Source organism: Ciconia boyciana, chromosome 10, assembly GCF_034638445.1.
Source record: "Ciconia boyciana chromosome 10, ASM3463844v1, whole genome shotgun sequence".
Classification (NCBI taxonomy): Eukaryota; Metazoa; Chordata; class Aves; order Ciconiiformes; family Ciconiidae; genus Ciconia; species Ciconia boyciana.
In genome coordinates, this window is record NC_132943.1 from 11752558 (window position 1) to 11771359 (window position 18802).

At 52.1% G+C, this 18802-nt stretch overlaps 1 protein-coding gene across 3 annotated transcripts in view; it reads left to right on the plus strand.

Annotated features, from left to right (window-relative positions):
- LOC140657583 (uncharacterized) overlaps positions 1 to 18802 on the plus strand; it is a 60338-nt gene that overhangs the window by 14546 nt on the left and 26990 nt on the right. For 2 of the 3 annotated variants that reach the window (XM_072874825.1, XM_072874823.1), the window contains 9 exons: positions 9934 to 10191; positions 11214 to 11444; positions 11808 to 12101; positions 12769 to 12966; positions 13480 to 13788; positions 14199 to 14513; positions 15637 to 15969; positions 16905 to 17213; positions 17910 to 18239. In XM_072874825.1, coding sequence (XP_072730926.1) covers positions 9934 to 10191; positions 11214 to 11444; positions 11808 to 12101; positions 12769 to 12966; positions 13480 to 13788; positions 14199 to 14513; positions 15637 to 15969; positions 16905 to 17213; positions 17910 to 18239 — 2577 coding nt within the window. The remainder of the gene's footprint in view (positions 1 to 9933; positions 10192 to 11213; positions 11445 to 11807; positions 12102 to 12768; positions 12967 to 13479; positions 13789 to 14198; positions 14514 to 15636; positions 15970 to 16904; positions 17214 to 17909; positions 18240 to 18802) is intronic. The other variant, XM_072874824.1, reaches the window with a different exon arrangement.

Sequence of the window (18802 nt, forward strand, 5' to 3'; positions counted from 1 at the left end):
TAATACTGCGCTTGTAATTCAGCCTTTATCTTTGTGCTGGAGCTGGGCATAATTGTATCTGTGTCTGGAGGGACAAGGAGAAGGGTTTCAGTAGCTGGTGCTCACAAAGGCATCTTTAGAAAGCTCCTTACCCCTGGTAAAAGCTTGGAAGAGCTTAAAGGAAAATACCCCTGACTAGCTTTAGGCATTTGAACAGTCATCATTGTGTGATTCGGATTCAGTTACAGGACTAACATCTAAATGTTAATTCTTTTTAGGACATTATCAGCTCTTTCAGCAAGTACAGAATGGGGCTGCAGTATTAGACTGGCAGCCAACCCTGCAGATAAAAGCCCTTTGAGAGGATGTTTCTTAGGAGGGAAACTTGATCGGAGAGTGCAGAATAATCGTGAAGATGGTCTTTTCTGAGGGAAATGGAGCAAATATGATGCTTGAAGAAAGGCAAATGAGGACCAGGAGACTTCTGACCTGGGGAATGGGAGTACCAGCAATCTTGTGGCCTCCGAGAACAGTCCATGCCATGCAGACAGAGATCCTCATAATCCTGTCCTGCAAATTGCTGGTACGCCTGGAGATTGTTCGGTGCTGGGTAAGCCATGTCACATGCTGGGTTAAGACTGAAGTTGATGGTCACTTGATGGCAAGAACATGCCAAGGCAGTCGGTGTGAGGTGGCTCTGTGCTGCGTAATATGGGTCAGTGTGTGGGCAGGTGGGGTTTGGGTGCAGATTTCTGGCCTCTTCATCCTCTGCGCTGCCTCGCTCAGCACACAGGGCTCGTATGCATCAGGGCAGACTGTGACCTGACCCTGACTCCCTGTGTGTCCTCAGTGACAGCTCAGAGGGTGACAGCCCAAACCTGCCCTTCGTCACCCATTTCCACTGCTGGCCGCAGGGCTTGGCCGCGGGGCTGCCTGCTGCAGAGCAGAGACCTGCATGCAGCCAAAAGAAGGCATCTTGTTTTCAGCCTCCCCGAAATGCATGCAGAAAGGCACTGGAAGTGGTAAATCCCTTCCCCCCTGGTTCTCAGAAAGGAAACGTGTGACTGCAGAGGCAGGGGAGAGCGGCGTGGGGCAGCGGGAGGGATGCCCGCTCCAGCCACCCCGGGGCTCGCTGCTGTTCCGCGGTGGAGGTGGTGACCAGCTGGTGGGTGCCAGCGGGGAAGGACCTGGCTCGTCCCCTGGAAGAAGGAGGTCCGGCGCCATCCTGAGCACTGCCACCACCGCTTCCGGCAGCAGATCGGTGCGGTGTCATCTAGGAAATGCGATTTAGATCATCATCCTTTTGCAGCAGATGGGGGAAGGGAGGTGGGGGCCCTTATCTCTTCTGGGGATTCATTTCTCTTTAAGCTGCTTTATTTTTTGGCCTATTTGCCTTTTTTCTCCATCCCCTCCCAAGTCTCACCATCCCTTGCTGGAAGAGTGGGAACCACAAGAGGATCCGTGGTTCCCACTGTCATGACACCATGCCCTGCATCCCACCTTTAGCTGGGGGGCCAGACCTGGGTATAAGGCTTGGGCTGCTGTCAGTTTTCCCCTGGGATGGGGTTGGGTTTTGCTAGTCCACGTGGAAGGAAGAATCCAGCTAGCCTTGTATTGGCGTGTCACCAAACTGCACCCACCCCTTGGTGGCCTTGTGATCCTCCTGCATCCAAGAGGGCCCTTCATCCCTCTTGTTCCCACCACATCCTTGAGAAGTTACTCCCTTCCCAGGTTGGTGGTCATCCCTGGTGCAGCCGCTGGCCAGCAAAGCTCTTTGGCGTGTGCTTAGCGTTAAGCACAGAGAATAGTTCCCCGGGGAGCTCTTCTTAAGTGCGTTGCTGGAGCGAAGCTCTGGTCAAGACACCTGGACCAAAGTCCACCCTGCAGTGGTGGGCAGCATCACTTGGCTTCTGGGAGCCCGTGGCAGCCCCTGGCTGCTCCCGGCCTGGCCTCTCAGTGTGGCAGCACCCCTTTGCCTACTCCCTCCTCCGTCTTCCCGGTATTTATGGTCCCCTCCTGGCTGTGGGAAGCAGCTCCTGGGCTCAGACCACTTTGGAGCAGGGACCTGTGGTTTTGTTTCCAGAGTCTGACATGAAAACACCACCTCATTTTCTCCTGGGTCTGCAAAGGGCTGGAGTCCTTGGCTCCTGGGGCAGACGGCTCCAGCCGCACGTACGTTTCACACGGCTGGGCATCGCTTTTTGACATGTGTTGAGGTTTTGTGCAGAAAAACCTGTGCTTTGGCGTGTAGTTCCGGTGGTTTTAAGCACAATCCCAAATAATCACAAACACCAATAGTTGGGTTTTTTCCCTGCAAGATCCATTTAAGTTAAATACAAGTCACTGAGCTTCTATTGGGAGTAAATAAACTACACAGAGTGACTTTGGTTATACATGAGGTCAGACAGAATGAGCTAATGCTCCCTTCTGGCCTTGAAATTAAACTTTTCAGAAAGCAAACTTTCATCCTGCAGCTTCTAAGCTGCTAGCACCTTTCTGTATGGAGGAGCCCAAGCCCTGGGGCTGCACAGCACTCCACACCTTGTGAGGCTGCTCATCCCCTTATCGCTGAAATATAGCCCTGCTTGGAGGCAGTTTTCTTATATTACCCAGTTTAAATGAATGCAGGCAGCTGCTGGGGGCATGTGATGGTGCAAGAAAGCCATACAATGGAGTGTGATGCCCTAGTTAACATGCAAAGGGTAATTAATCTCGCCATAGCAGCAGCGGGCTAGCTCCCCTGGAAATATTGTTCTAGCAAGCCCTATGTGAGATTTTTACCAATTGCAAACCTTGCAGACAAATTCCAGGTTTCTGGAATTATTCTTGTGAGAGCTTTGGAGAAAGGTCCATGTTAGAAATTAAAGTCGTCTGCTTACAAAAGCCAGCAGCAGCATTGTCCTGCTCTCTCCAGCCCTGTTTCTTTCCACTTAACCAGTGCTGTACGCACTGCCATGGCTTTTTTCCTTTTTTTTCCCTTTCTTTTTTGCAGCCAGGATGTTTTTTCTTGCCTTTTTATTGTTCCAGTGACCTAGCAACTCCACTTTGGTGGAGCCCTGCCAGGAGACTTCCTCCCCGAGCCGTCTGACAGTCTCCAGCAGCACTGCCCTCGGATGGGAGCACAAGTTAAAATGACACTGGCCTGGGTCCCTGCACAGCTTCTGCTCTGCCTTCACGAGTGCCGGCGAGGGTACCGCTGACTTCCCACCGAGCAAAGCTTCCAGGGGACTTTAAAAACCCTGGAAAGAGGAAGGAGAAGCGCTGCGTGGGTGATATTTTCTGTAACGTTTCTGCAGGGTGTTACAGAAAAGCCTGGAGGATTTTAGAAGTGAATTAGGTGTTGCTGGGTTTTAGCATTTGGGATCTGCAGTGCAGACAGGGTGGCTGGAGACATTTCAGCGTCACAGCATGGTGGGAGAGGGGATGGAGAGGAGATGTGAGTGCTCAGAGAGCCATGCCATTTGGGAGATTTCTTTTAGCTTATTTTTATTAACATTTACTGAAAATGGTGAGAAAGAAATCCCTTTGGTAAGCGCTCCTGGGCCCCGTCAGCCGGTGCTGGGGCAGAGCTGCCTTCACACCCCCTGGGGCTGCAGGGGCTTTTCCAGCATTAACACCAGGAGACAATGCCAGAGGGGATACTTTTGAGATAGAAAATAAACGAGCCAGCAAGCAAGTGGACACAGCTATTTCGGGCTTTTTGCTCAGGAAGGGCATGAGGGACACAGGTCCCAGGGCCTCTCTGGGGCTGGAGGCTCGGTCCCCTCTTCACTGGCTGTATGGATGGATGGGTTGGGATTTTATTAGTGTCTCAGCATGGTTATGGGTTTTTTTGGGAGTATGGGTAGTCATGAGACAGCTTATCCCTGTTGGAAGTGGACTTGTATTTGAACGTGTTTTCCAAAGACTTGACAATAAAACGGGACTTTTCTTTTTAATTCAGTTGCCAAAAGCTATATAAAAACAAAAGCTCATGAAGAGAGGTTTAAGGCACTGCTCTGAGCCCTGGGACGGTGGTTTTCAGGCAGCATGGGTCCGTGTGGCCCCAGGGATCTGTGGATTGAGCCCAAACTGTCCAAGAAAGATGAGTAAGAAACGCAGGGTTTCATAGGCTTGAGCTGGTGATCTGGGAGCCTGCGCCTCCTCAGGGAGGTGTTTAGGACACCAAAATTAAGAGGCTGGAAACCACTGGATAAGAAGGACAATATCCTGTCCCTGCACTGTGCAGGTTTTATCCCCGGTTGCAGGTGGCCTGTATGCATGCATCCCACGCTTTTGGAAATGACCACAGGTTTCTGTGTGTTCTTTATTTTGGAGTACCTGTTTCTCTGCTTTAGGGTACTGCTCTTAAGAGCAATAGTTGGATGCCTTTTTTTCTTATGGCATCTCTGAGCATCAGGCTCTCAGATCATCAAAAAAGGTGAGGAAGCTAAAATGGCCTTTAGCATCCTCCGTGGTTTTACAGGTCCCGGAGGGGAGGTGGTGTGGAAGTGCAGTGTGTTTTTGTCTCATAAAGCAGCACTGCAAGCAAAGTGCCGTGGCCTGGCATAGGAAGGGCTGACGACAATGCCGATGTCCCCAGCCCCGTGGGCATCCATTACCCATAGCAGCCAGGTGGGCATTAACCACTCCTTGCCACTCGGAGCTTTCAGGGTCTGCTGCTGGCATTAAGCCCCCATCACCTTTCTCGAGCTGACACGTTAAAGCTCCAGCCACCTTTGGTGGCTGCATAAATCCTTTGTATAATGGTTAAAATTATTTAATGTCCTGAAAATTGCTGTCTTGCACTGTGTGGTACCTGGTGGGGAGAGGACGAGGAGCATGAGGACCAGAGCAAGGCGCTGCCAGGGGATGCGTCTATAGGGCACCCCATCCAAACCGAGCCCCGCAGCAGGGTGGGAGGTGCTGGCAGGGCTTTCCTGCACCTCTTCTCTTCCCTGTCCACCCTCGCTTGCCACCTTTCTTCATCCAGCCTGAATAATTCCTTTTATTAATATCGAAAGAATTAGTAAAAAAGGGTTGTCCGCATGTGGTTAAAAACCTCTCGCATTCTTCCCGTGCTTAGTGCACACAAGGGACCTTCCCCATGCAATATTATCAACGTGTTTACGCTCAACTGACCCGTCTCAAGTATGAACATTTTTTTTTAAGCTCCATTTCAGCCCACCCGTTCCCCTCCTGCCTCGAACTGCTTCTTTCAGGGCAAGAACAAGGAAGGAAATTGAAAATCCCAGAGAGCCCTGGACGGTCCAGATTTAGGGCTGTAGCTTTTGTTCGCACAAACTCACTTGGCTCCTAACCGGCCTCCACCCATGATCCCGACATCCGCAGCAGCCGTTCAAAACACAGCGCAGAGCCCGGCCCCGGCGGGGACCGGCAGCCACCCGTGCCACCCACTGCGGGGCCGGCAGCCCCAGCTTTGCTCCCCGCTTCTCCTCCCTCACAGCCTGCCTTTCTCCCTAACCTTTTCCTACAGCCGGCAAGGAGTTTTCTAAGTTGAGATGAGGTTTTTTCCCTCTGCGAGCCTCGGATGATGTTAAGATTATGCAACGTTAACAGATGTGGGCTTTATAATTATAGCTGCCTGTCCTCGGGAGGAGCCTGCTTTAGCTTTACGCGCGCTCAGCTCAGCATGGGATGCTCCCAGGGTGGCCGTAGCCCTGGCAAAACAGCCGCTGCATGGGCGGCCGTACTGGGAACGGTCCCCGGGGAATCACCACCCTCCCGAAGAGGGACAGCTCCGGGGTGAAGGGCTGCTCTGGGCAGCCAAGCAACCACTCTTGGCTTTCCTTGTGTGCAAACACAGATTAAATTTGAGTTCCCCCATCAAGGGAGTATTTTTCTGCTCTTTGAGGAGAAAAATCCTTTCTGCAGGAAAGCAGTGGGGCTGGGATAGCTCGTGGTGCACCTTGGCTGGCTGTGATGCTCCTGCCAAATGCTGCCCCGGGGATGTTGCTCCCCTGGCGTTAGCAGGATACATCCCTCCTCATTCCCTGCCCTAAAATGTCCATGAGAGATCGCAATCACTGCTGAAAACTCACAGTATTGTGCTTTTTGGTGTTGTGCGGTCCCATGGTTGAGCCTTGAGCATCACCATGACATTGTCCCGGCAGCAGCCACCTCCTGGCCAGGGTGATGCCTGGCCCGTGCTGCACCCAGGGCTGGGGACAGAAAATCACTGTCTAAAGGGGATTTTTCAGGAGTCTCACAAGGTAGACATCCAGCCGGGCTGCCAGGGGCAAACCCAAAGCCTGGAGAAATCAGCTGGAACTTGATCTGTTTGTCCTGGCCACGTTATAACTTGGCTCGCAGCAAGCCACGGACTTGTTATGCTTGCGAAGAAAAAGTAACTCCGAGCCTCGACCTGTCTGGTGAGCATCACTGCTAAGTTTTAACTGGGAAGGAAAACACCGGTCTGGCGGGTGGCAGGAGGGTTTTGTGCTGGAAGTCAGATAATTCTCTTGGTGGCTGCGGTTGCGTGGAGTTAAACTGCGGAAAGCAGTAGGCAGCTTAGGACATGATGAAAATGTTAGTGACAAATCAGTACCTGAGCTAAAGGGCCACTCTGCTTTAAGCCTTTAATGCATCAGGGGAGGCCAGATGGTCCCGTGTTTATTTTTTTGGAAGAAGTTTGCATCTGGTCCATCCGCTCCAACGGAGGGTCATCTTTGAAGGCTAATTTCTGCAGGCAAGTCAAAGAGGAGATTGCAGTTGTCTTGCACTTCTGGCAGGCTTGATGACTCTGTGATGAGCTGAGACTTCATGTCTATTTTGTTGAGCAGCCTGATTTTTTGGGGTTTCCTTACTACATGCTGTGGGTTGGATTTTCCAGCATGGCTCGTGCTCTGCACCCACCAACCGGGGAGCTGAGCCCATGCTGGCACAAGGTTTTCCTCCCTGCACCAGGGCCTGACATACCTTGCAGGGCAGAGTTAAAAATGCCAGATTACTCTAAAAAGCCTGTGTAAATAATACCTTCTTATTCAGCCCGTCCACTCCCTGGCTGCATGCAAAGCCAAGTTTGCTGGCGCCCATGATAAGGGGAAGGATTTTGCTTCATTTTATTCCCAGCAGCTCTGCAGAGCCAAAAGAGGATAGAGAAAACTCCGGGGTGGATTTGCAGGGCGAACAACAACCAGACAAGCAACCAGCAGCATTTTACTTTCAAACCAGTTGCCATTTGATCAAGGGTCATAGCGGAAGGTACTGCTTGCTGGCATTTCCAGGGTTATTTTTAAGAAGTGGCAATTAAATGCCTGCTGCAGTGCCCCGCTATATATTTTAGCGTGCCTGGCTGGAGTGCTTGTTGACAAATGACTTGGCAACCTGAGAAAGCAAATTTTCCCCTGTCTAGTCTCATCCCCTAAGGGTTTCTTTAAGCAACTGCTGCTTTGCCTTTTTTCTGTGCAGCAAAGCTGGCTGCTGGGGCACGGTAAGCATGGGTTGCACAGCTGAAAGCTTTTAGCGAGAGGAGAATGGAGGGAAATTCAGTGTGCCACCCTCCAGCACACGCAAATTTTTCGGCATCAGGGCTGCTATAAATGGACTTGTGGGCTACAATTACAGGCTGGGTATTGGCTTGCAAATGAGCGTAGCGAGCATCCCCTGAGACTTTGCATCCCTTCATACAAGGGGCAACAACAAGCAGCTTGTTACGTGGGACAGGAGTTGGCTCGGGGGACAGGGCAGGCTCCAAACAGCAGCAGCTGCTCGGTGTGCTCGGTGAGGTGGGCATTGCAGCCGTGGCTGGGGCTGTCATTAAAGGCACCCAAGGGGCTCTGCTCCACTGCAGCTCGTCTCCTTGGGCCTCGTGGTGCTCAGACTCCTGGGATGAAATGCAGACTGTCCTACCTGCATAGCTCTTTTTTTCTTGGTGAATTCCCACTGAAGCTATTGCAGAAGGAGAGGAGACCGCTCCCGAAATACCACCTCTGGTGTGGCAGGTACAGCAACCCCAAAGGAGACATGCAAGGCAAGGAGGAGTAGGTGTCCCAGGGGGGTTTCTCTGAGGCACAGCTTTCTTACAGAAAGTGCTTGGAGGCCAAGGACAGATGTGCAAGGCTTAACCTTGAACATCAGAGCTTCTGGGCAGAGACTGAGCGGTGCCTTTAGCCACTGCCTGTGCGTCATCCGCAGCCCTGATTTGAGATGCTGTGTGCGTGCCAGGCAGGTTATGTCCTGTAGCCTGGTGGATCTTCGAGCTGCAAAGTGGCAAGAGTTCCTCTCCCTGTATGACTTTTCTCCGTTTCTTGAGAGGCTTCAGACCCTGCCACCCTAAAGCGCAGTTTGTCTAGCCAGGTTCCCGCTCTGCCCACCCGAGTGGAGCATGCTATGGGCTGTTCCAGCCCCGAGATTACATTTTGGTTATAAGGAAGATGGGCAAAACTGGGATCTCGCCATTTCAGATGACACAGCCGTGATTTAGACTCGCTTTGACTTGCTGTGGACTTTGAAGAGCATCTGAGGCTGCAGTGCCAGCCAGGCCTTGGGGCTGTAACATAGGGCAGGGACAGTCGCTGCTGGTTTTCACGTTGACGGATGTGCAGGGAAATCCTTGCGCAGCCCTGGCTGGCACCACGGGCTGGAAATCCCGATTCCCCCAGCAAATCTCACTGGAACTGCTCGTGGGAGCTGTCAGTAGATGCTCTGCTCCAGGCGGTGTCAGGCTGGATGGCAGACCCAAGGCTGAAGCTACAGCTACCACACCAAGTCCTGCTGCTGCTGCTGGCGGTCAGCGTTAATGACTGAGCTGAGAAATTGGCTACTGAGTAATGTCTTCAGTCCTTGCTTAGGGCCCGATTTGGGAACATGTTTCTGTTCTAGAGATGCACACAGCCATCTGTGTGCTTTTGGAGATCCCGTAAAGCATGTAATACCTGTTGACCTCCCTGGGAGCAGTCATTTTTGGGTCCATGAGATACAGCAGATGGTAGAAATGCGGAAGAAACTTGTGCAAAGAGGGGATGAGATTGCTGCTGTTACACATCGGCATGGTGGAGAGCAAGCGGAGGGAGGGGAAGAGCTAGCTAAGCTAATGGGTAATGCTGGCTTGGGAACCAACATTTATTCCATAAATGTGTTTATTCATTTTCTAATGAAATGAGAAAACGATTCTGAATGATGGGAGAGGTGGGAGTTTGGGGCAGCCTTCCAGCAGTAGTAAGAGAGCAGACCCAAACACTTTCAGGATGGAGCAGGGGCTCTGGCAATGTTTGCTCACAGAAAATGGACCTGCAGATACACAAATTTATTCTCCATCTTGTTTCTCATGCTCTGGTAGACATTAACATCAGATACACCAAAATGTCCATCACCTTGGGGTGCTTCAGCACCCGGATGGCCAGTGTAATCCACACTGTATGTCCATCTCTTCTGTCCTGGTGCCTCACGGTGCCTGGATGGGTTATGCCAACCCTCCTGTTTGCCCTGCAGTTCTCAGACAGCTTCACACTGGCTCTCTGGAGGCAGTGGGATTCGAGGTCAGGCATCCAGCAAGCACCGGCCGGGTGGAGAGAGGGGAGAGCTGTGGGGCCCTCCCCGCTCCCATCACACCCTCGGGATGGGGCACGTGGGCTGTGCTGGGCTCCAGCTGGCCATCAGCTCTGGAGACCTATACGCTTCTCCCATGGACTCCACACTGCACATATCTCCATCCGTTATTTGTTTAAGCCTTTTTTTTTTCTCCTTTAAAGATTTATTTCTCCAAACACACAAAAAAGCTTGGGGGTGCTAAACTGAATGCACACAAAGGTGAGTTTCAGCATTTGGCCCTACTGACCAATCTAATTTCCACTGGTGTGAATCCAAAAATAAATTTCATGTCTGTGTTTTGATTATGCAAAATTTTCTCTAGTGTAAATGAGATCAGAGCTTGGCCTTGGTGTTACTGCAATGAGCCGAGCCTGCACATCCAGCGCTGATGGAATTTTAATTTTTTCTTGTTTTTCCCTTCAGTCATCGAAAGCAGCCATCAGGCGAGAAGAAGTTTGGACACGGAGATAAGGACTTCTGGTGCTCTCGTGGACAGCACGGAGCTGGTAACGATGCTGGCTGGGAGCAGGGAGCGGGTATCGCTGCCTGCCAGGCACAGCACGGTGCCGGCAGCGAGCAGGATCACGGGGCACGTCAGTCCCCCCGCCGGCGGTGGGGATCTCACCCTGCCGGGAGCAGGGCCCCCGGACAGCCCAGCTGCCACCCGCAGCCATCCTCCTGGTGAGTTTTATTGACCTGAGAGTTGCCGTTTGCCTTACCTAGCCCACGGACCGAGCGCAGCCAGTGGGTTAGGAAGGATTCTCACCCTGTTGCTAGAAATTCAGATTTTTGTAAGAAATCCAATCCCAGGAAAGCTGATTTTATTTTTTAAATGTTACGGTGAAGGTGATTTTTGGGAGCTGCCGCTGTCGTTATTCACCACCCAGCAGCACCCCAGAGAGTCTTGCCCATCCGTGGACCTCAAAGCAGAGCATTGACCCCCCTGCATCCCCACGCCTCCTCCCGAGAGGAGCCGAACGCCATTGCAAACTCAACCTAGATTAAGGGTGCCCAAGTTAAAAATACCTGACCAGCTGTGTCATGATTTGTAGCTAAGGTCCTCACGTGGAGGTCGTGCAAGTGAACACTTACCTTTGGGCTTGTTCATAATCTTCACCACTTTTGGTGGGACTGTGGTCATGAGTAAACTAATGTACTTTCTTAAGCATGCACTAAATCAAAGCCTGTTTCCCACACCAGCAGGACAAGGCTGTGCTGATTGCCCCATCCCTGTTTCAGGTTTTTTCTTAATATCCCCAGATGAAATAAGTGTCTCACTGAGATATGAGCATAGAGGTTGTCTTTAATTCTTTAATTTCTCATTTTTTTTCCTGCTTAGGGACTAGAATGTGAAGCTGGCATGCCCAGGCTGCCAGTGGCTGGCTGTCCCGGCATAAGCTATTTACTGCCTTGTGCATTTTTAATGTTTAAAAAACCAAAAACCCTGTGTTTCTCTTGCTGTGCACAAATGAAGACAAATTTTGAAATACCGATATTTTTTGGTGACAGAAGCCCTCTGTTCCCAGGAGTCCCTCTTACAGCGTGCTCTATATTAAACAGAGGAAAGATGGGGGATGCTGCTGTGACCCTGTGTATTGCATATGGTAGGGCTGGGTACCACTGCGGGTGATGTTGCTGCCACCCCAGCTGAGTTACGTTAACTTGCCCAGGGTGAACGTGACTCTCTCTGGGTTGCTTTCCAGCCGCTGGAAGCCATCACCGTGCTGCGGGCAGCTGGGAGAGAGGCAAGAGGGTTCTGGCTTCTCCTGGCACCCCTGCAGCTGCCGAGAGGACGCCACGGATTTCGGCAGCCGTCAGCACCGCTTTGGCCGAGGGGACGCTGGGCGGGCACCACACGGCCTGGGATGTGGCAGAGCTCGACAATGCGACGAGGACAGTGCTGCTGCCGCCCTCCATGGAGACTCGACCCCCGGGTGAGCCACCCCATCCCAGCCTGGAGGTGGATGCTGTTCCCTGGAGAAACTGGGCATCGGTTAAGCCTGGCTTCCCTGTGTTGCTAGAGCTTTGTGCGCTGGATCCGGCCCTCCATCCTCACCGGGGCACTTCTCAGGCTTGCTTCATGCATGAGGGTGGAGAGGAGGATCCATGTGGCTTCTCCTGACCTTGAAAATTAGGAATTACTCGGTGCAGCTCCCAAACATGAAGTTGCTGTAGGCAGAGTACAGGCAAGGGGACTGCGGGCTGCGGGGGGAGGCGGAGGGTGACAGCGGAGGATGGTGGGTGAGCAGCTCAGCCTGTCTCTGTGCTCTCATTTGCTTTTCCTCATTGCCTTGCAGGCACCGGCAGCCCCTCTCGACCAGCAAGCAGCTGGGTGGGCACGGAGCCCCCCAGCAGCCCTCCCGTGGGCACCGGGGCCGCTTCACTCAGCCCCTCGGGGGGCGGCGGGGGGACGCTGTGGCCCCTACCCAGCACCCCCCTCCCTGGCTCTCCGGGACAGCCCCAGTCCTCCCCCCAAACTTCCAGTACCCAGACCGGTGCGAACAGCGTGGCACTGCACCTCAGGGATGTCACAGGGGACTCCACAAGCCCCTTCCTCACAGCATTGCCTGCCACAGACAGCGCTTTTGGAGGTGAGCTTTGCTGGCCCACGGGTTTGTTTTAGAGCTTTAAAAAGCCTTTATATAGCTTTTGCTTTCTTGAAACAGAGGAGATGCTGTGTTTTGCATGCGCTCTGTTTGTTATTATTTGGGTGGTTAGCTGAAATTCCCTGCTGAAAGCAGGAAAAAGCAACGGAAAAAATAATTTGGTCAAAAACCCCCAACGTTTTCCACTTCAAAAAAAAAAAAGGTCTTTGGACCTTATCACTGTGTTTTCTGCAGGGCGGGCAACTGCAGAAATGTCTCGGCCGATTCAGTGCCAGCTGCAGAGCAAAGGCGAGGTCCCAGCCCCCCCGCGCTGTGTGTCCCACCCGAGGGGTGCTGCAGTGGGGCGTGCGGCCGGTAACCCACACTCCCGCCATGCCGGGTGGGTTTGCTCTCGGCTAGATGGGGTGAGACGCCCGTGCTCCAACAACCTGTACGGGGCAACAAACCTGAGATCCCTGGCACCACATCTTCCCCTCATTTGTTTTGCAAGCAGCTATTCCTAGAGCTCTCCAAAACAGAGACTTTGCCCCACTCCACATGAACTTATTGAAAACCTCGGCATTGCCGAGTCCTTATCCTATGCCCGGGGCGTGCCAGGAGCAAATGCCTCCCCAGGGCTCTCACATTAACACGTCCCTTCCCTCTGCCACAGCTGCTAGGAGCAGCAGCACGGCTGCGGAAAACCCGAGGTCCGGTATCCGAAGGGCAGTGCCCGGCTCCGCGGCTCAGCCCCCAGCCTCGGCGCCCTCCTCAGTGGCCCCAGCATGGGGACGTTTCCCTGGGCCCTCCACGGAGCGCTGGCTGGCCCCTTCTCGCCCCGCTTCAGAAAGCACTGCTGCGGGTGAGCTTGGTGAGTCTACGAGTTGTTGTTTTACCCGATTTTGTGCTGGATTTTGCACTTCCTTAAGCATTTTTCCCTGTGTCCCGTTAAGCCCTGGGATGTGTAGTAAGCTGCAGGCTCTTATGGGAATGTGGCTGTGCTCAGGTTTTCCCCCTTTGCTGTTTGATACCATATTCAAGCTCCAAAAAAATACTAAGAGAGCCTGGGCCAATTTCCACCAGTCTTAAAGCAAAGGTGGGATTTAAAGGCAAGTCCCTGCAGTCCTTGTCCCGTGGGGTTTGCCACTGTCCGAGCCGCCCCGGCTCTTGTGAAGCCGTGCTGTCCTGGCAGCGAGCCCTGGGTTTTGTGCAAGGTCTTCCTGCGGCGAGGGGATTCATGCCTTTCCAAAAGAGCACTTTGTCCAGATTGAAAACTTCCTATGCTTAATATCCGTATGTGCGCTGTAAGCATCTGGGAAGAAAATGGATCCATCTGTTTATAATTTCATACGTATAAATCCAGGGTTTTTTTATTGTGCTGTAGCCGTTGGAAGCAGCTACCAGCCGTCCAATGTCTCGGCCACGGAGAGGAGAGTTTCCGATTTCCCCACCACCAGTACCTCTGTCTCCACAACAGCCACCAAGGGTGGAGGGAGGACATTAAGGTCTCTGCCAGCCAGCACCAGGCTGGCCCGAACAACAGAGATTTCCACCACTGGTACCAAAATCACCAGCTCTTCAGACCGGACCTGGTCTCCTGGGACGTCTTTGGGAGCCCAGGGTGGTGGTGGCAGAGGTGCCACAGACCCGCTGCTCACGGGCTCGCTGTCTGCTTCGGAAAGCGCTTCCACAAGTGAGTTTTGATAGCTAGCTGTATAACTCAGAACATTATTTAAAGACTCTTTATAAACAAAATACATCCTTTTTATTTTAAAGAAAGGAGGAATAATATTGTATTTGGCACATTCTGTACGTTTAAATACATTTCACAGAAATGAAAATATGGATAAATATTATTCTTGTTGGAAGAGGAGGATAGATTTTCCTTGAAAACTTTCAGTTTAATTTTGCAAGAAGTAACTTCAGGAGTTCCTATATAGAGACCTTTTTTTATCCCTGTCTTAATGATTTCCCAGTATTAAATATTTCCGTATTGAATATTCACACATACATTGTCTACATCTACTGATAGTGGGATTAAACCTTTCCAGCTGTTTTCATTTATGTGCATGCAGTTTTATATTTCTATTCTCCTTTTTTTAGCCTTTAGCAGCACTTACGAACCCAAGAGCATCCCAGCTGCAGAAGAGGCGACGCTGCACTTGGGTGCCCGCGGTGCTGACGTGCCCAGCGTGTCAGCGGGGGCACCGGGGTCCCCCCCAAACGTCCGCACAGCCGGCGTGACGAGGGGCTCTGCCACCAGCACCGACCCCACCAGCTCTCTGGGGGGGACCTTCTCCTCCTCAGGGGCTGGGACACACCATCCTAATGGCTCACGGGAAGCCACCGACCTCCCTGTGCCTCCCGGGGAGCCTGTGCTCACAAGCTCCCTCTCTGCCTCCGCAAGTACTTTCAGAGGTAAATTTGTTAGTCTGAAAGTTGGCTGCTTTGGGGTTGGATGGGATTTCACATCCCCACACTGTTTTTCTTTAGATATGGCCATCAGTTGCTATTGGATATGTGGGTATTTTTATTACTAGCTGCCTCGGGCTGGCAGCAGGGCTGGGGGGGAAGGGTGGGAGTGGATCTCAGCTTTTGGGTGAAAAAGTGAAAAACATCGATGTCCTCATTGCTAATGAAACTCTCGTGCTGGGGAAAGCAGCCATCATTTAGAAATATGTGCATGCGCTTTTTCCCTGCTGGAGACACTTTTGCTGGGGATTTGCAGCTGCCGCCCGGCGCTGTGTCTGCTGAACAGGCTGGTATCTTACAGGCTGCTCTGTGAGAGAGGCGGCATTTTGGGAGTCCCCAACAGCCATGACAGTGCTGACTCGCCCCGTGCCCTTGGAGTGGTCCCAAGTGAGCTCTGCCCCACCATTCACCATTAATTCACAATTAAGCCCATCACTTTGCAAGTCGTAGTGCAGCTCCTGCTCCCGGTGAGCTGGTGAAATATCGGCATCTCCAGCAGTGTGGTTTGGGAGAGCCCTGGGGCAGCATGTCTGCTAAACATGGGGTAAATCAGGCTGGGTCGAATGCCAGGCTGGGGTGCAGGGGTGTTTCTGAGCATCTTATGGGGGAGGCTGTGTCTGGCCCTCTCTGGTCCTGGGTGCCTGGTGCTGGAGGGGGCTCGGCCCCATGGCCGTGCCATCAGCCCGGAACTGAAATGGCAGCTTGGCTCTCCGGACTGTCACTAGAAAACCTAAACCAGACCTTTTTTAGCTCATCCTCTAGATTTGTTTTGAAGTTAAAGATATATAGTCCTGATTTAAACAGGCTCAAAGGCACCTTAAATGCATAAATCGGGTATTGCGCACAGCCTGCAGTTAAAAAACATGGTTTTAAGCTGTGATTTTCACGGCTTTTTGTAAGCCACATGTGCCTGAACATAAGGGATTCGCCTCTTCCCAGAGCAGCGTCTTTTCCAGCTTGAGAACTTGGTCTATTCAATATTTCAAGAACAGTGTACAAACATAGACTGTACAAACAATCCCTCAAATGTATATACGCATAAATGAAACCTGGTTTTATTGTATCTTAGGTGTCAGAAGCAGCCACCAACCAGTTAACAGCTCAACGACAGAGAAAAACCCCCTTGCTTCCTCTCCCACCAGTGCTTTCATTTCAGCCATGGCCACTGGCAGCAGCGGGAGGCCCCCGAGGTCTGCCACGGGCAGCAGCCGATGGGCAGCAGAAGTCTCCATGTCCAGTAGTGGCATGTACAAGACCTTGGACATGACCCGATCCTCGTCCGCGTCTTCTGTGAGAGACCCCTACGGAGTTCGTGGGTCCAGAGAAACCACGGATTTCACAGAGCAGGTGGCAGACCCTTTGCTAACACGCTCTCACTCTCCTTCAGAAGGTCCTTCCCCAGGTGAGCTCAAGTTAGAAGTGAAATACCATTTTTCTTGTAGGTAAAAGGAGGACTGTTATTGTATCTTACACTTGCCTGACTCTTTTCTGCTGTCAAAAGACGTGACAGCTCTGCAGAATATATTGTTTGGAAGGATGCAATGTGATTTTTGTGTCTGAAATATTTCAGCTCTTGCTTGACCAAAAATGTGGTTTGGGTTTTTTACAGAAAGGGCACATATGTGGAAAGTTTCATTATGCCAAGAAAAATAATTAACCTTCAAATCACAATTCTTTTTTTACTATCTCCAGTTGCTATCTCCATTTTATAGGCAAGAGAACTAAGCAAGGGGGGTTAGATCATGTCCCTGCAGTCCCAGGGACTGGACTTTGGTTCCTGCCCTCTGTCCTACCCCTTGGACCATGCTGGTTCCCAGAAATTGAACCAGTTCAACAAATTTAAGGCAACTTTGAACGTGGTCTCGGAGGCCCTTCATGCTGCTGTTTGGTCCTAGACCCCTCTGCGGTGCTGAAGGTGTCTGATCCCCCTGACCCCATTGCTTCAGACTTCTTCTCTAAGACCTTCACACTGCTCAGCATTGTGCCTTGTCTGAACTGATTTCCAGGCTTTTCTGGGTTGTTACGATAGTTGTTTGTTCTAGCAGCATGGAGTGCACTCAGGCACATAATGGTGAAATCAAGTGCATGGCATAGCAGTTTGACAGTTTGTACGTAATAGCACTGTTCTCAGCATCAAACCACATTTTTTAGAAGACAAATTTCTGTGTAAAGAGGTTTCACGTCTTTGGAAATTTCCTGTTTTCTCTGGATTGACATGTTCTCATATTTACTTGTGCTTGTACTTGCTGCCTCTGGGTGTTACTGGAAGAAAGCTCCTCTGCTTATTTATAGTTTCACATGTGTAAAAATGTAAATTGTTTCTTTATCACATCTTAGCTACTGGAAGCAGCCATGTGTCATTCAGCATCCTGTCAACAGAGAGAAGAACTGATTTCCCCACCACTAGTACCTCTGTTTCCACAACAGCCACCAAGGGTGGAGGGAGGACATTAAGGTCTCTGCCGGATAGCACCAGGCTGGCCCAGACAACAGAGATTTCCACCACTGGTACTGAAACCATCAGCTCTCCAGACCACACCCGGTCCTCTCTGGGAGCCCAGACTGCTGGCGGCAGAGGTGCCACAGCGCTGTCCATGGACCCGTCGCTCACGGGCTCACCGTCTGCTTTGGAAAGTGCTTCCCCAGGTGAGCTCTGACCATCCCCACGGGGCTTCTTTCCGTAGACCACAAACATCCGCTCTGTGTAGAGTGAGGGCACGCTAGGAGATGCTGGACAATGGCATCGTGCATTATGGAGGAAAATTTCATGCATTATCTGTTTTTTGCATTTAGTGACCAGAAAAGCCCAGCCTTACTGCCAGAGCAGTCTGGCCCCGAGATTTGGTGTGTTTTCTGAGACAGCACAATTTCAAAACCGCCCCGTTGGCTGTGTTTATACAAGCAGGAGGCAACACCAGTCATTCCTGACTCCCGCCCTGGGATGCAAACGCAGCGTTTACTGACCCCGTGCAGCCCTGCCAAGCTTTGTGTCGAGTACCCGGGAGTTAGGTGCTGCTGTAACCCCACCTCGCTCACCGCGGGCGCTGCGATGTCGGCGCGGGCGCGTGGTGCCCGCGGCTGGAGTGCAGCGCCAGGAGCAGCGCCGAAGGGAAGCAAACCCAACAGCGCTCCCACGACTTGTTCCTAGTGCCCTCTTCAGGGTGTCCTCCTGTGAGCAGCACTTCCTTGCACGGGAAAGGGTTGTGTCTTCACAGTTTTCTCCAAGTTTAGATCTGCCACGTTGTATCTGTGCCGTCAGCCTAAGGGTGGTGATGGAAGAGACCGCGCCCGCCTGTTTACAGCTTAGTAGGCATAAATCTGTTTTGCTTTGTCCTTTCACAGCAAAAGGGACCTCGGCTACGAGAGGACGCCTGCCCAGTGCTCCTCTCAGCAGTACGCCCAGCTCGGTGACGGCCACCAGCGGTGGGGAGAGGACCGCGGTGCCCGTGTCAGACACCCATGCAGCATCCAGCATGGCAGGGAGCTCCGCTCCCGCTTCCCCCCACACCAGGTCCTTGGACGTGGTCCTTCTGCCGTCCTCATCAGCAGCAGAGCCTGGGAGGCAGAGCGATGTTTCACAGAGCGGTGCCGGACTCGGTGAGCTTGCAACAAAGCCACTGCCTGTGTCTCCTCCCGGTGTTTCAGTGCCTTCGCCTTCACCAAGTGCTTCAGGTGGGTCTTGTGGTTTGCCACGGAGGGCATCCCTTCTCCTCGCCCCCCTCCTGAGCTCCCACCTTCCTTTTTCTAGCTTTAAACTAGGTTTGCCTTTTTAGCAAACCCAGTTTATAGCGAAGGGCGTCTGAGCACTGCACGGCTGGTGAGTTATTCGCCTCACGGCACTTGGGGCAGCGCTTCTCGTATCAGGAACTAGACAGCCAGGCAGCTCTTCTGGGCCACACGTGAAGGCTGCTGTGGAGCCTTGACCTCAGCCCTCAAACCGGGGGAGCCTGGCATGAGATGTGGCGAGGGATCGGTAGACGTTTTTCCCTTCTTTATATCCCAGTTATCATGTGTTTCAGCCTCAGCTCTGTTTCCAGGGTCCCACCAGCGCTGGTTTGAAACCTGCTGGTCCTCCCAAGGGAATTTTCTGCAGGATGTCCAAGACCAGGTCCTACCTCCCTGCCACCGTTCTCCTTCAGAAACGCCATGCATCCCAATCTGTTTTATTTTTCTGGTGTAAAGGGGAAAAGTACAGATCATCTGGGAACCCCACTTAGCAAATAAGTGGTGCTGGT